A 17,480-nucleotide genomic window follows, 5' to 3' on the forward strand; every position below is an offset into this window, starting at 1 on the left:
TAAAAATTGCGGATTTTCAAGATGGCGGGCGTAACGAAAATTGCAACATTTATATAATCCAAGATGGCGACCGTAACGATAAGTCCAACAGTGGTTTTTAAGATTTTTATTTAATTCGATTATTTAATTTTTTAATGATTTTTAAAAATTTTCCCGATTTTCTAACATAAAAATTGCGGATTTTCAAGATGGCGGGCGTAACGAAAATAGCAACGGTGACGTCATAATCCAATATGGCTGCCATGACATCCTTATTTTCAAGGTCGGCGGCTTATAAGCGGCTAGCTCTTAGGAGTTTTAAGCCGCTTTTAGGAGTTTTCGTTTTTTCTAGGGCAAAGCGACTTTTGAGGATTTTCGAAATCCTAATTTTTGAACTGTGGAATTATTTGAGATTTTTTGGCGGAAATTTTTTTCAAAAAAATTGAAATTATGGCGATTTTTGAGGAATTTTGGGCCATTTTTGCCCAATTTTGGTCATTTTTGGCGATTTTTGAGGATCAAATTCCAGGTCAAGGTCAAAGGTCAAGGTCAAGGTCATCCAAGATGGCCGCCGTGACGTCACAATCCAAGATGGCGGAAAGGACACACAGCACCACAGCCAGAAGCCAGCCGCCGGAAATACATTCCTATACTACTTATAACCGAGCTCATTTCAATTGGTGCAATCCGAATCGGTAAAAAATATATATATAATTTATTGTTTCTATTAATACTATGGGATATCTGAAAACAAATTCTTGCGTGGTCGTCATTGAGGAATATTGAAGGCGACATGTGCCACCTTACTAAAATCAAATAACTGTTATGAATTTTTCCCAAACTATAAAATGTTATTTTCATATCAACAAACATGGCTAAAACAAAAGCACTCAACAAGTAACAACACAGTGAAATATGAAATCATGGAACTAAATAATGCCATAAATTTTTGTTGCCTGATTGGCAAAATAAAGTAGACTTAAAAATTAAGCACAAAAATAAATTACATGAATTTTTATTTTGTGTTTTGAACGTATCATTAATAACTTGAGCCTTTTTCGTCTCATTTCTTTATTTGAAGAAAGTACGAATTTAAAAAAAAATATTCTTTTAAATAAAACATTTATTAATTATCTTTTCTGATGAATTTTTAGCAATAAAATTCACTGTTAAGTGTTACAAACATGTGGAAACAGGCATATCTAACCATTAAAACGAACTCTGGCAATTATTTTTTATTTAAAGACGTGAAAGAGAAATAAAGTAAAGATGTAGCTATCTACAAAGATGATCGAAGTTGACAGACGGATTACTTAAGAGGCCCAAGCCTATTTTCGTCACCAGAGAGGAGTCGGTTAGCCTCCTAATCGCGATACGTCTTCCCGACAGACAGCCAATCCCGTTTCTCCCGCGGAGCTCACAGAAGAGACGGAGACCACCTAAGCCAGTCACCGCCCTCTTCGTGGACCAGGCATTAAGCTGGGTTCACCTTCGGAAGGAAAAGTACATCGTGTGCACATGACGGTCGTGCGCACGTGAAGGCGGTCTTATTTCTGTGACAGACGTCTGGTGCAACAGCCACCGAAAGAAGAGCAGGGTGCACATTCTGGCTATATTTGAGAGCTGTTTATGTGTATCAGTAACATGGAAGCAAGAAATCGTGAAGATATTACAATGCTTAGGCTATTCCTGCTTTAAAAACAAATTGATGCAATTACTTAGAAAAAGTCACTAGCAATAAATGTGAATAAAGATATTTTTAAAAAAGATGTTTTATGGAATGACCTGTCAAGTAAAATTTTTTGTTTAGCCCAAATTAATTTATATGTTGAAAAACTTGTGTTCACGAACAGTAGTATAGGATTGGCGGAGCTGGGACAGGGTTCAGGGTAAGGATTGTGATTGTGGTTTCCGCCATCTTGGATTGTGACGTCACGGCTGTCAGCTTGGATGACGTCACACAACAAAAAGAAAATACACACCCTGAATCATGTCCCAGCTTTGCCGTTCTTGTACTATTTATTACTAACTGCCGGTCAGACGTTACGGGATAATCCTTTGGTGGTTTATAAAAGTATTTACCAACACAACCAACAGATGTAGATACATCGCGTAGTCTCATTGGCTAAAACTAGTATTAAGACTTCAATTGTGAACCGATTTCGCTCAGTCGTGTGCACACCTGAACTCGCACTCGCTTCTATTTTTAAATCGTGAACCCAGCCTTAGGCCGGCGATGTCGGTGTGTGTAAGAGAACAGCTGCTCACGGGGGAAAAAGAAGCTGTCATCCCCCTTTACTCTAACCGCTGCATCCACCCCCCACCCCCCCTCTCCCCTGGCACGGCACAACCCTTCCCTTTGTGGAGAGGGAGAAGGTGAGGCAGGACCACCCACGAGACAGCTGAGGACACGGGATGCTTCAGAACACAAGGGGCTGCGGCCGTAGCTCACGCGTGTCCTATGTCCCTTTCAGCAACGAAGGAAAGAACTCTGAGGGACTATATCCCAATACTTTTACTGCTGGCACCACCTGCTGACTGTTGGTTGTACACGGGGGGGGGGGGGGGGGGGAACATTTTCTACATCCCCAGTACTATCAGCAGCTAAAATGGCTCACTCTCGCACAAAGACGCAAAATGCACATACTTATCCTTGCTTATAAGGTGCTGCAGCAGGTATCACCTCATTATGTATGTATGTCAGCCAGTATTAATTACCTACATAGTTACCATAGCCATGACACGCGATCTACACGCAAACCATTGCTATCTATCCCAGTGCACTCATCCAAATGTCTGTCGGGATCTTTTGCAACCGTGAGTAGCAGGCTCTGGAATAAATTAGACCAAGCGACAAGGAAAACAAAAAATCTAGCTTCCTTTAAGTACAGGCTGAAAAAACATCTTTGTAACAGCTGCTTACCATGACCATTTCGCCGCTACCATACTGCTTAATTCTGTGTGCGAATGTGCGAGTGACTGATTTTAATGTAGTAGCACCTTTTTTCTTTCTTTCCGGTTTTGATACTATTTGTTGTATGTTTAATTAATTTCCTTTTTATGTATGTCTATGCTTAGTTTTTAATTACTTAAAATTAGTTATGGTTGAATCTTTTGTAATAGTTAATATTTGAACATTAAGTTAAAATTTTAATTTGTTCTTTTAATATTTAGTCAACATCTGCTTATATCATGCTTAACTTTAACATTCAACTCTTTGATGTAATTGCAGAAAAGTGGTTAAGTGTAAGAAAAGGCGTACCGCCTTAACTTCGCCACAAATAAAGACGATAAATAAATAAAAAAAATAAATAAATAAATAAACATTTTTATAGCAAATTCTTGCCAAGAAATAGTGCGTAACACTCCAATGCTACAGCTTTAGCAACAACAGAAAATACAAGCAAACAACCTTGGACCACGCGGCGACAAACAAACGATGATACAAAACAGATAATCTGGAAAACAGCGACGAAACTAAACAAATATTCTCAACAACACAACGATAACGACACAGGAAAACACAGTAGGCTTCCTAATACATTTTTTTCTTGTTCATGCTTGTGGTTTCTTAATGACACACTGTTAAAACAAGCCGCGGCGTATGTCCATGGAACATATTTTATGTTCTAACCTTCCCATTGCGAGAATCATTCAAAGAACGAAACAAAGATGATCTCGTCCACGGATACCTACATTAGCTAAGGTTTCTATTATGCCATAATCCAGCACGGCCTTTCGGGATTAACGATTTTGCCGGATTATGAAACGCCTATTAAGAGCGTGAACGCCGACCCAAGGGAATCGCATCGGCTTTTGGTCACCACAAATTTTGGACATTGAATGATCAAGTCCGTCCGTGATTTACAATAGAATCCTAACTGTACATAAATATTTATTATGTAAAAATTGTCATAAATTCAACCTTAAGCCGCTAAGATTGATGAGCGGACATTTTTGGATTTAATTTTTGTTTCATTTGTCTGATACTCGCAACCAGTCTTGTTCTGACCGGCAGGAGCATAGAAGAAAAACCTATAAATGCACGGTATTCCTTTTAAAAGGGAGTTTTACACATGTTTTCAATAAAGCATACTTGCACTACTGCGCTCTTAAATTCTCGAATTCTTCCACGAACGGATAATTTCACACATTCTTATACTATCGCATATCTTTAAACTTTATATTATATCTTTATACGGCTTGTATACAGTGTTGTTTGTACGCTTGATAAATTTGTTTTTATAACAAACAAATTTCCTACCGCTCTATCTGTGAAGTATAATTTAAACTTGCGTGTTCCGCACCCATTTTATTCTAATTTTTTTTTTCTCGCTCCCCGCGCCATTTCGGGCCACGCGCCAGCCCTTTTATTTACTATACCGCTGCACCTGTTAAGTAAAATGCTTGTCATTAAATTGTAGATCCATATTCATTACATTATGTAACCTTAAATTATTTGGCTTTTAATAGCGTTAATTTAAATTTATTGTTATTATTTTTTGTACTTTTAGGATATAAATAAATTATTAAAATAGTAGAAATTAAAATTCCTGTATTGTTTGGAAATGTAGATTTAAAAACAATTTTTTCTCTGGTCATGTACCAAGCGTGTTGGTATACCAAATTAAACTTTATGATAGCGAATATATCCTGGAATACATTTTGAGTACTTTAATGATCGTAACAAGAAATAAACGAAACTTAAAAGGTACTTGAGAAATTAAGAAAGGAAAATCTGTTTATGTGCGATGGTGCTACTATCTCTAGTAATTTTTTTTGTGTAAAAATTGTACGATGGAATGCGTTGAAACCAGTTTCTAGCCCGCGTAGGGCGCCGTTTATTAAACCAGTTGCCGATTTGTTTCCTCACTGGTTTTCTCCAACTCGCAAGGGGTCCTCCCCCCCCCCCCCTAAACCGCTCGGTAAAACCGCTCTCGAAAATATCAGGGTCCCGCAAAGTCCAGGGCCGCCAACGCAGGGATGAATGGAGCAGGCTGCGCCGAATCGCTGCAGTGTTGCCAACAGAAGTTCGCCAAGGTCGACCGCCCACGCGCGCGCGCCGTCAATCAGCAGCGGGAGAACTCTTCGGCGTCCCTGACCTCACTCTCAGGCCTTGGACAGGCTGCGCCGGACGCACGGTTCTCGACGCCAGTATATACCATTGGACCCGAATCCAAATTGACACTTTCAAAGCAAACACGCGGTGTTGATTTACGATCACGTGTACTGGTAATCCAAGACAAAAAAAATCAGGGTTTAGGTGTCGAATATGCTACACTTGTACCTTGACCGTATTCCGAGTCCACGATAGGGACTGGGCCAGTCTCTTATTTTATTTTTTTTTTTTTTTTAGGGAACGGGTTTTGGTATCCTATCCCGTGGCCGATCTCTTGGCGGAAAGTTCTGCGGAATCCAAGATGCAATCCACAGAGAGACCTGCAAAAATTCGCGGTTTCCGATGGCCTTCGGGATGGACTGCGCATACACCCCTGTACACTCGGGCAAACATAACGCAAGTTCGTTGGCTGCCGACTTGCAAGTCGTCTCAGCTGGTTTGTCTGTGATTCGATCCTTTCTTTGGTCGAGGGTTTTTAGTAACTGGTTGAGATTCGTCCGGATGAACAGTAAGCCAGATAGCAAAAAATCATCTGAGAGTTGTATGTGTTTGAATTGTAGCCTATCACCGAATGAATCCGCGAATTCTGCAGGTCTCTAGACAAGTAGCGGATCCAGAGTGGGGGGGGGGGAAGGTAAGGGGCTCAAGCCCCCTCCAAAAGCATCCGGGGTCCACTATTGTTTTAGTGTTTGCCTTGATAAAGCCTAGCCTCAGCTGGGTCAAGCCCCTCCCAAACCAAAATCCTGGAACCGCCACTGCTCTAGACTAATCCAGTATCACGTTGCCGCGTGGTTGGTAATGCGACACGAGAACACGTGGGCGGGCCGGGCACTCACCTGCCGGAGGTCGAGGGTGAGGGTGACCCACTCGTAGCGCGCGCCCCGCTGCAGGCTGGGGCTCTGCCACCAGGTGCCGGGGTCGCCGTCGGCGGCGCAGCGGGGCGGGTGGGGCGAGTCCTCGCCGCAGCACGTGGCGTTGGCCCGCACCAGCGCCCCGGCTGCGGCGTCCACCAGCGGCGGGAACAGCCCCCCACCCGAGCCTGCGCAGCACACACACACCCTCGAGGTCACGTGGCACGGCCGGCAAATAGCGAGACGCCACTTGCACGCAAACAGTTCGTCCGTAAAACAATGCCCCAGTCACAAATTAAAAAAAAAAAATGGTTTGTCTGTAAAGTCGGTTTACGGGGACGATAGTTTAACGTGACGTCACAACAAAACATTGATGAAATGACTGCATACTTTCATGAATAAAATTTAATCATTTTTATTGAATTAGGTATCACTATTTTTTTATGGATACAAAGAAAGAGTGAAATGAAATGTACAATTCAATTGATTAATTTACTTTTATTTCAATCATTAATTCAAATATGTTTGCTATTTAACTTCTTCCAATCTGTGTTATTCTGTTAAGGACGATTATAGGAAAAGTAGGAAACGAATGGGAGTGTTTCAAGTTTAATGTGCCTCGAAAAAGTCAAATCGATGGTTGTTCCAATCGAGTGGAAGAGAGATAGATGCGACGCAAGCGTACAATGAGCGTAACGGGACAATGTGCGTAACGGGACACTTTTTAGTTCGTGCAGCCGGCGTTCATCGATTTATTAGACGTTGTCACGTCAAAAAAAAAATAAACTGCAAGCTTTGTAGAGTTCTGGTTCAAAGTCACAATTAAAGAGTAGCTCAAATTATTTTAGATAGGCGCATGCGCAGGGTACTGCTTTGTTGTTGTATCTAGTGCAGCGCCCACCTACGCAAAATGGCGACTCCTGAGCGTAAAGCGTTTCGTGATCTGCTAAGAGTGAATCTGTAATATCAGCCCCTCCCCATTGGCGAACGTCCAAGTCCCTGACCGTTGGATTGGTCGAAATGGTCGAGACGACAGAGCTCCTTTTTTTTTCCGCTGGCCCCCACGCAGATGGGCGTAGATCCAGTGAAAGGGGGGCAAGGGGGCCCCCCCCCCCCCTGGAATTTAGAAGCCCCTCACTGAGGAGGGCCTGCCCGTACTCGCGTGACTGCGAGACGGGTTTGATGTCAAAACTATGTATCATGGAAAATTTTAAGTATATTTTAAAGTTTTATTCTTATTACACACATACACACACAAATACAAATTTCCGTGGGCACTTGCGAATCCTACAGATTTGAGGCACTGGTAACCACCTAGCTGCACAAGGTTACAGAGAGATTATTGTAAAATAATTATTGTATTCCTTAGTGGGAAGTGTAGCGTGTCGCTGTCGAATACGAGACCACGCCTGGCGGAGGGGGTGCAAACAAATTGTTTAGTTTTGGCCAAGCCATATCGAGCTAAACGCTGGTGGAAAAAACTTATCAATCACAGCACTGAATGTGTTTTTTATTGTAAATGGAACATAAATATTCACGTAAACTTACAAATATTCTTAATTTGTACATTTTACACGAAAACATCTGCATAACTACAAAATAGTGTTCCAAGTATTACAGGGTTCGGATTCTTACCCGGGCCTTTATGCTTTGTGTTGCCCCATTACCTTCAGTGGTTAAAGCTATTTGTAAACCGTCACCTCAATAGCTTTACAGTATTAATTGCGCACGTTAGTAAGCACGATACAACAAAATAAAGTAAAATTGTTGAATAATCTATTATCTTTTCCACGGGTTAAAAAATCATGCTTAATGAAATCGCAAATAAAATATAAAACTATACGCCAATTTTCGTGAGAAGTACTCAGTATTTATCCCGAAAAAAGTATTACATGTATGCAATAATAACTGTGTTGTAAGAAGTTAGACTGCCTTGACATGTGGCTTACAAAAGAATAATTTGTTAAGAGGCCACTCCAGTGTTTCAGGGGCACTACGCAACCCGCGTTAACCTCATAAGATTCAACGCTATTTTCATTTTGCTTATAACTTATTAACTAATATAGATTTCGAAATGATGCTTGCTTGATATTTAAGACAACGATGCTCTTATCAAAGCCCCTTTCTTCAAAAATGTGCATAAATTATTGTTCAAATCTAGATAATACACTTATGCATATTAGCAAAGATTAGTATAAAACCATAATTTCGAAATCTATATTAGTTAATAAGTTATAAGCAAAATGAAAATAGCATTGAATCTTATGATATTAACGCGGGTTGCGTAGTGCCCCTGAAACACTGGAGTGGCCTCTTAAGTTGGGAAATTTATGAGAACTGCAGGTTGTGTACATATATATATTTTTATATATATAAAGAAAATTCGCAGCTAGATTCCAAAGAATTGTTTCACATTGTAAACGCACAAATATATTTCTTTTTTTCGGTTGAAACACACGACGCTGAGTATTTCGATGTCATCCGGAACGTAGACACCTTCAGAATGCAAGTCAGGTATGCGGCCGCGCGACCAAAAGAGACCAAAAGCAACGCCTGCAACAGGAGACGAGGCCTCCGACCAGAACGGACGCCATCGCTCACCGTGGCCCTTAAGGACGGGAGAGGGGCACAAAACCCTGCGGGAGGCGGGCGTTATCAACATCTTCCGCACAGCCGCGCTCAAGTCAGGAACACCGTCGGGCCCTGAGACTCCCCGCGGTTCCAAACACACACACACACACACACACACACACACACACACACACAGTCACGTGCTCCTCCAGCGACGAGAAACAGGGTCGTAACCACATCCTGCAAGCTGCCGTGGACTATCGCGTTCACTTCCCACAGGTGCTCACCAATAATAAAAGGGAAGGGAAAAGTAGGTAGAAAGTTGCCCCAAAGGCACAAATTCGGACATAAGTGCCCACTGTTAAAGTTTTTTTTATCAATTCATGGGCGTAGATCCCAAGGGGAAGGAACGTAAACGTCAAAACTATGTTTTATGGAAATTTTCTGTATATTTTAAAGATTTCTGCTTGTTGCATGCATATAAGCCAAAATATAGACAGTATACAACATGCAAGGCACCATATCCGGAGATGACTTGTGTCGGTTAAAACCCACGCCAAAAACCTACCTCCTTCCCCCGCCCACCCTCGGGCCCTGAATTTCCGTGGGCCTATCTTGCTAATCCTACAGATTGCACCCATGCTTCAAATGTAAACTGTTTGAAAAAAAAAAAAAAAAAAAAAAAACATTCACCTTCAATTTACAAAGAACGCTGGCTACAAATTATCCAATTATCGTCGTAAATTTTCTGTTATCTTCATAAATTTATGGACAAAGTTCACTTACATGGAAAATAGATCCTAAAGAATTTTCTCGGCATATTAACAGAATATTCAAAAACCGGTCAACACTACAGTAAAAACACTCTTTTTTTGTACACGTATGCTAAAATTTGTTTGGAACTAAACACGGAAGTCGAAATACCGCGTGGTTTCTACGAATATTAAGGTATTTTAAATTACCAAAAACTCTTCGTTTATTTGAGTTGTATAATTTTTCGTAAATTTATTTCTACGAGTTACAATAGATCTACACATCTTCGTGAATTCACGAATATATTCATTAATATTTACGGACGCCTAGTTGGAATTATTTGAACACAAACTAGCAAGAATTATCTTGAAGCGTAAAGAAAATATTTAAGAACATTTGAATTTTATAAGAAACCTCGCAAGTGCGTGTTTACCTTCTTTAACGAAACACAGAACTCGGAGAACGGGATGTGGCGTTTTACCTACAAAAATCAAGCTATCCGAAACTTCATTGTAATATTTTTGTGTTTTTTTACAAGGAAAATCCTTAGATACTCACTCAGTTGCCAACGATATCACTTGTAAAACTTCAAGGCAGAGCTTTTTAAAATTGAAAAGAGTTCAAAGCTATGCCTTGCAATTTTACAAGTGATATCGTTGGCAACTGAGTTTCCAAGTCCTTATCCTACTAAAAGCACTTTTTTTTACAGTTTACGATGAAATCTTTGTTTATTTAAAGTGAATTCTTTTTTGAAGCGTCGGTTCATTTACTGTGATTTATACCATCGTGACGACGAAGGCCGCAACGAAAACCATGTTTTCTTTTACTTGGATTATTGAACAGCATCCACCAAGATGGAGTTATTTATTCGTGAAGATATAGTGCAGAATTCAAAAATTGAATTCTGTGATTATTATCCTGCCATGACCACATAAGAGCCTTTCATCATCTGCCTATAGCCTACCGCAAACATCCTTTATAATCCTTGTAGATAATTAAATTAAATTATTATATGGGCTCCAGACATTCGTCATTACCTTCAGTACCTATGAAGTCTCCTTCTGATATAATAAAATTGCCTAAATTTCAACATTACAAATTTATTTATGGTTACAAGCATTTATTATTTTGTGTACTTTTCCTAACTAGATGGCTATGCAGCGATTTGAAGTTTTTTTTTTAAATATTGAATTACCTTCTGTCAATGCAGAGAAATAAAGACTGTTGATATATACACAAGTTATTTGGGATGAGTTGAAGACTTGGCATTGAACTAGCTAGGAATTGCACTCAGAATATCAAACAGCTCGGCGACAATTGGAAACATCGTGGAACAGAGGCAAGTTGCCAGCTCTTTTATTTCACAACTAATATTTAAATAATAATAATAATTGCGATTTCTTAACTGCTTAAGTGTAAACTACATGACACACTGGTCTTCGCGATTATAATTTAAAGACATTCGCTGATATTACGTATAAACTAACAGAGAAATGGCCTAAAGAATAGTTCTGTAATAAGTATCCAAGTTTGTAGTAACCAAACCTTCATAAGAGCAATATCATGTTCTGCAAATTAATTCTGTGTTTCTGGGTCAGGTAAAATAGTGTCTCCAACCCAGCACCTTTTCTCGTATGGTGACAGTCTACAATCTGCATATTAACCTATTAAAATTACCGTAAAACAGAGGAAATTAGCTGAAAAAACAATTGAAACTGGTTCAAAATTGAACAATTTAAGCTATTTTTCCAGTGAAATTCCAATGATTTACGTTAGTTTTTACGTTGTTTTATTAAGTGTGGTAGTGTTGTGAGCAAAACTCTGGTTCCTTCAATAATACTATGTTACAATTAGTGGAGTAGTACGAACACGGTAAAACACAAGAAGCGCCTCACCACACATTGTTCAGTTGGTATAACTGTGGGGCAGCGTGGAGGCGAAGGTTGGGCAGATTTTGGGTTCCTTCAGCATGATCTTTTCCTAAGTTGATAAGCAAAAAATCCAAGGCACGCCTTGTCACATTTTCAGTTGGCATGTGGCGGGAAAAGGTGGGGATAGAAAAAAAGAAGGGGCGAGGGAGTCTGGTTTCTTTAACCATAAACATTGTTCTTGGGAATGCCTACGATTCATTGATTCCCGATCATTCCCGAAAATTTTAGAAGTTTGTCGATCGCTCGTGCAACACCGAAGTCGGGATTTTTTTTAAAAAGGGAAATATAATGACAATTTTGGAGACTTTTTATACATTATCTTACTTAAAGAGTATTTTTTATTTTGTTACATGTGTGTAACGTATTATATAACTTGTGTAAGCAGCTTAAGTGTGAGCCGAGTATTGCCGCCTGGTGCCAGGCTACCCGTCTGCCATTGTCGCCTGGTGGCGGGCCACCCGCCAACATATTTATCGACGCGCATGTCCGTCGCCACTTTCAGAAGTTGGCTGCCTGCGTTGACCCTGTATATGGTATTACGCACCTTGCTGTGTGATATTGGAACTCAGTAAAATAACGGCCCTCAGTGTGTTGGTAAAGAGGAAGTTTACAGATACAAAAGTCCCCAAGGTTTTATAAAAATATTTCTATTTTTTATAATATTTGGTATCTGGTATTTACGTATAACCGTAATTTAAGTAACTGCCAAATCAAGTTAACCGTATTTTGTAGAAAATGTTAAAGTTTGTATTACAGTTAATTTTCATATCAGTTAAATGCATTAATGTTAAGCCTTGCAAGTTTTATTGTTTATTCGCCGACCCACTAAAAAGAAGCCTTAATAAATTTTCACTGTGCTTTATGAATATACCTTCTTTTGCTCGACGTCTCTTGAGTGGAAAAATTACGCGCATAAGGTAATTTAATTTTTTTGATAATTTTGGATTTTGCCACTTTTAGTAATACTTGCCCTGATAGCTTCGGGGACGTGGCTCACCTTTTGTTTTGGAGGTGAGCTACTAAATTTATGACAACTTATGCATTTAGTAAAGTTTAATCTTAATTGAAGTTCAGGTGAACTGATATATAATATTGTACAGCCTTAATTACGTTTTCAGAATATGTCATGTAAAAGTAATATTTACAGCAAAGGCCTTAATATATTTTCAGGAAATGTCTTGTAAAGTAATGTTTGAAGCCAAAGCCTTTTAAATAATCTGTGTTAAATCTTATTTTTGCAGGTGCCTGTTCACAGAAAACCAGTCGTTCATGAGTACGACTGTATTACGAGGCCAAGTGTATGAACCAGAGAAAAAGGATCAATGTGAATGTTTGTCTCAAAGTTTTATTTTCAAAACAAATATATTTACGCATAGCACTTCTCTCGCTCATTATTTAAAAAATCTTCCGTCTAGTGTTTCACCTCCCGGGGTACAGCACTGGGCAAGATTGTCACTGCCTTAACGAAACGAACCTTTCATTTAAGTTACGATAACTTAGACAAGCAAAAATTTCCCATTCAAAAAATAAAAAATTAAAGGAATTTATTGTGGTCTTCTTTTAACATTCACACGAGTAATAAAAACAACGAAGATTAAGGGGCCCGCCTCGTCAGGGGTGTATGTGTGTTAGTGAGGCGGGTGCTCGATGGTATTTCTAGCGCGGTATAGCCTCTAAGCGCAAGGCTCTGAACTGGCGCGAAGTCTTCTCGTCGTCACAGGATAACTGTGAAATTTGAGCAGTGACCGTTACACATATGGCCTAGAAATTAAGATAAATATGTAATGCAAGTCCTTTAAGTGCTTTTAAGAATCTGTAGTGGTTGTTTTACACCTAAAAATTTCTCTAAAAACATGCGTTTTAGCCATTTTAACTCTTCTAAAAATACAGCTCAAAAACTTAATCCAAAATAAAAGTACTTTTCACCCTCAGCGAACTCTTAAATGCTTTTCGTAAGCAGACTCCACCCGGATATCTTGAGTAGTTTAGAAATCGCGTTGTTTTTCCTGAAGCTCTGCGCACCGTATGTGTGCCCGGGTAGGCGGAGCCCTTAACTAACGAACGCCGATCATTCAGGGAAACTGACTCGGGGTTAGTGAATCCTTGGTTTGCCGTTGTTCTCGGCGGAGGAGTGTGACGCCACTCGCCGCCACGTGGCGCATGTTGGCAGACCTGAGGGGGTGGCGACGTGTTCCTGGAAGGAGGGTGTGGGAGGGGGAGGGTGGTCACGGGCGTGATGTGCGCGGCGCCAACCAACCCTTATCTCCGGAGAGAAATGAAGCGATATAAACAGACTTCCTGTTGGCAGCGCCCCAGGTCTCTTCCGGCCCGTCTGGCCCCGGCCGCGCCGCCGCGCGCTACTTTTATTATCATTATTTTATTTTCAAGTGAAACTTCCTTTAAGATAGATTTACGATTGATAAAAAAAAATTGGTTGTCTGTAAATTCGGTTTACGGACGATAGTTTAACGTGACGTCATAACAAAACATTGATGAAATGATTGCATACTTTTATGAATAAAATTGAATCATTTTTATTGAATTATCACTATTTCGTATGGATACAAAGGAGGAGTGAAATGAAATCTACAATTAAATTAATAAATTTACTTTTATTTTCACTCATTAATTCAAATACGTTTATTACTTTAACGAAGAGATTATTTAAATTATAACTTTTATGCATGTTTGCTATTTAACTTCTTCCAATCTGTGTTATTCTGTTAAGGATAGGACGATGATAGGAAAAGTAGGAAACGAATGGGAGTGTTTCAAGTTTAATGTGCCTCGAAAAAGTCAAATCGATGGAGGTTCCAATCGAGTGGAAGAGAGATAGATGCGGCGCAAGCGTAAAATGAGCGTAACGGGACACAGCGTAACGGGACAATGTGCGTAACGGTGCACTTTTTCGTGCGTGCAGCCAGCGGTCATTGATTTATTAGACGTTGTCACGTCAAAAATTAAAACTTATAAACTGAACCTGTACACCCGCGAGCAGGTGGTTTAAGTAGTATCCAGTTTATGAACGAATTAGTCGTCGTTAATATTCAATCCAATAAAAACTGGCGAGAAAAGCAACCATGTTATTTAAGTTGAATTTTTGTATTCGTAGGTGTCGTCTGCATTTGAAAGTGCATTTCGGTTCGTAATCCTTGTCGATGATACTTTCTTTAACGTAATATTATTATTATTATTATTATTATTATTATTATTATTATCCATGGTGGAGTCGGGTTATGTACCTACTTGAAATACTAGACACATGGTTACGATTGAACCTAAAAATTTCAACATTTCAGCTCGTAACCTAGAATCCGTAAACAATAAATAATCCGGGGTTATTTAACTTTAATATATAAATGCTAGTTCCTGTTATGCTAATACCATATATTCCAAACCACCGTGAAATGGCTTCACAATAAGAAAATACATATATTCGTAAATTGTAAATATTTATTTACTCGTGTAATAGTAAAAATTAACCAGATCACATCAGAATTATCAATAACCAAATTATTAAAAGAAAATAAATATTCCAATCAAAGCTTTTTTTTTTAGTTTCCAAGCAACGTTATTCTAGGTAATCATTTCTTAACATGATGCAAGTAATGCCGTTATTTCCTACTCCTTTCGTACTGCATCATAACCTGCTTTCCCAACGATACATTTTTTCGCGCCAACAACACATTCTACTGAGCTCTGATTGGCGCTTCCCCTGATTCCTAAGGGAAAATATAAGATATATCTCTGATAAGTCTTAATTCAACATTTGGTTCAAACACGACCCGTTGTAATTCCCGTATGTGTTTTAGTGAGCCGGGATAATAAGAGCGACGGTCGTTGGTGCTTCTAGCGTGGTATCGCCTCTAAGCACGAGGATTTGAACTGGCGCGCAGTCTTCTAGTCGTCTATAGGACAATTATGAAATTTGAGCGGTGACCGTAACTTTATATAGCATACAAATGAAGGTAAGGTGTAATGCAAGTCCTTTAAGTGCTTTCAAGAATCTGTATCGGTTGTTTTACGTCCTAAAAATTACGCTGAAAACACAACTTTTAGCCATTTAAAACAATTATAAAAATACAGTTTAAAACTAAATCCGTTAACAAAACTACTTTTCGGGCCTCAGCTATTTCTTAAATGATTTTCGTAAACAGACCCTAGTAGTATATAATAGCCGGTCCGGAAACAGGCGCCAGGCGGTGGTGGTGGTGGTGGTGTCGGCGTCCGCCATCTTGGATTTGTGACGTCACGGCGGCAAAAATTCCTCAAAATTCCTCAAAAATGACTCAAAATGACTCAAAAATTCCCGTTTTAAGAAAAAATTTCCCGTTTTCGAGGGAAAAATTCCCGTTTCGAGGGAAAATTTCCCGTTTTAGTCCTCAAAAATCCCAGCGGCTAGAAATGTCCTGATAGAGGCTTAAGCATCCTTAACTCAAGCCTCAGTTAAGCCTCTATCAGGATGTGACCTTGACCTTGGACCTTGACCCCGACGGCCATCTTGGATCCACCATCTTGGATGACGTCATTTCGTTTTCTCGAACATTCCGGCATTGTGTTATCGGCCATTTTGAATTATGACGTCACCGTTGCAATTTCCGTTACGGCCGCCATCTTTAAATTTATTATCCGATTTTAATGAAAAAAAAATTAAAAATTATAAAAAAAAATTAAATAATAAAATTTTTAATAAAATATTTAAAAAACAAACATTTACGACACGGAGCTCGGAGTCCTCGGTTCAAACCCGACGAGTGCAAAAAAAATAAAAATGACATCCGATCCTTCCCCCCGCGGTGGCTGCAGGCATACTGACTCCCACCACTTTTTTTTTCAAAGCATATATATCGTCAGGTAGTATGACGTCATGTCCGCCATCTTGTCCTCGTCTGCTGGAAGCCATCATCAGTGTATCGTCGGCGTGAGTGCGCTGACGCCATGTTAGTTTAATTCTTATCCGCTAGAGTGCAGTAATCATTTATTATTGCTGTGACACCCGACATCTTGTCATTTGGCCGCCATCTTGAAAATCCGTAATTATTTAGCTAGAAATTCGGGAAAAATTCCAAAATTCATTAAATAAATCACCCATTAATTTACATATTGATTCGATCCGCTCCTATCCTTGGTTCGATACCTGACCGATGCAATAATGTTTAATTTTATGTAAAATAATAAAAATTTCAATATACCATGTTCAACATTCTTAAAGAGACTTTAAAACCTCTACTACCATCATCCTATAAGCCATCAAGACCAACATATTGGTAATTCGTAATTGTAATGCTAGAGATTCGGGAAAAAGTTCAAAATTCATTAAATAAATTGACAATAAATATACTGATTGAATAGATTGACTAAGGTCCTTGGTTCGATCCCTGACCGATACCAAACAACTTTAATACTTTAAAAAAGTACCACTAAAGCGACAGGTTTAAGAAAATAAAAACACAGCAAGTTCCTTTAAAAAAACTTTTATTACATACTACGCTACTACAAGTACAAAAAAAATACACAGACAAATTACTAAAGTTTTGTGGATTTCTCGATTCAAACAGTCTTCTTGTTGTATGGACCAAGTCTTTTGCATGACTTGAAATGCCTATTCAGTTTATCAGGTCGACATATTGGTACACCACAATTTTCACACAAAGACGAATTATCGACTTTATTAAAAGGACAGTGATATATTTCGTGTCGTTGTGCACTTTGAATATTTGCTAATGTTTTGTTACAAAATATACAGCTTGATTCCGATGAATGTACAGCCAGTCTATCACAATTCCTGAGGTGCCGTTTTAATCTTCCATATTGTACAAACTTGCTTAAACACCTGTTGCACTAATATTTAATGCGTTCAGAGTCATTACTACAATTGTGTATTACATAATCCCGTAATTTCAAGTTTTTGATCTTCTCACAGTACGTGCAGTCGGGTGATGGAACACCGCTGGATGCTCCTTCCTTCATCAATGACACTGGAATTGTTGACAACCATTGTAACACTGCTGACATGTTAACTTCTGAAGCCGTTGAGGTCTGCTCTGCAGAAGATGTTGCACGCGTCGAAATCTCCTGCTGTGCTGAGAGAGCAGGTGTAGCTGTAGACATCGATGTCATCGTGCTCTGCACTGATGATGGTAGACCTTCAATCCAGGTTGGTGTAGATAGTGGTAATGATGCCATCGAGTTCTCAAGAACAGCTAGATACCGGTCTATTATGTTATACAAGTCTAACTATCCGATCCGTTCATCACCGCAGTCAGAGACGGACTG

General features: G+C 39.3%; 1 protein-coding gene across 1 annotated transcript in view; it reads right to left on the reverse strand.

Annotated features, from left to right (window-relative positions):
• The window catches only part of LOC134527624 (laminin subunit alpha-1), a 597,962-nt gene that overhangs the window by 500,248 nt on the left and 80,234 nt on the right, over positions 1-17,480 (reverse strand). The window contains exon 2 of the mRNA XM_063360509.1: positions 5,935-6,137. Within this exon, the coding sequence (XP_063216579.1) occupies positions 5,935-6,137 (203 nt within the window). The remainder of the gene's footprint in view (positions 1-5,934; positions 6,138-17,480) is intronic.

The sequence above is a fragment of the Bacillus rossius genome, chromosome 1, assembly GCF_032445375.1.
Source record: "Bacillus rossius redtenbacheri isolate Brsri chromosome 1, Brsri_v3, whole genome shotgun sequence".
In the NCBI taxonomy this organism is placed as follows: Eukaryota; Metazoa; Arthropoda; class Insecta; order Phasmatodea; family Bacillidae; genus Bacillus; species Bacillus rossius.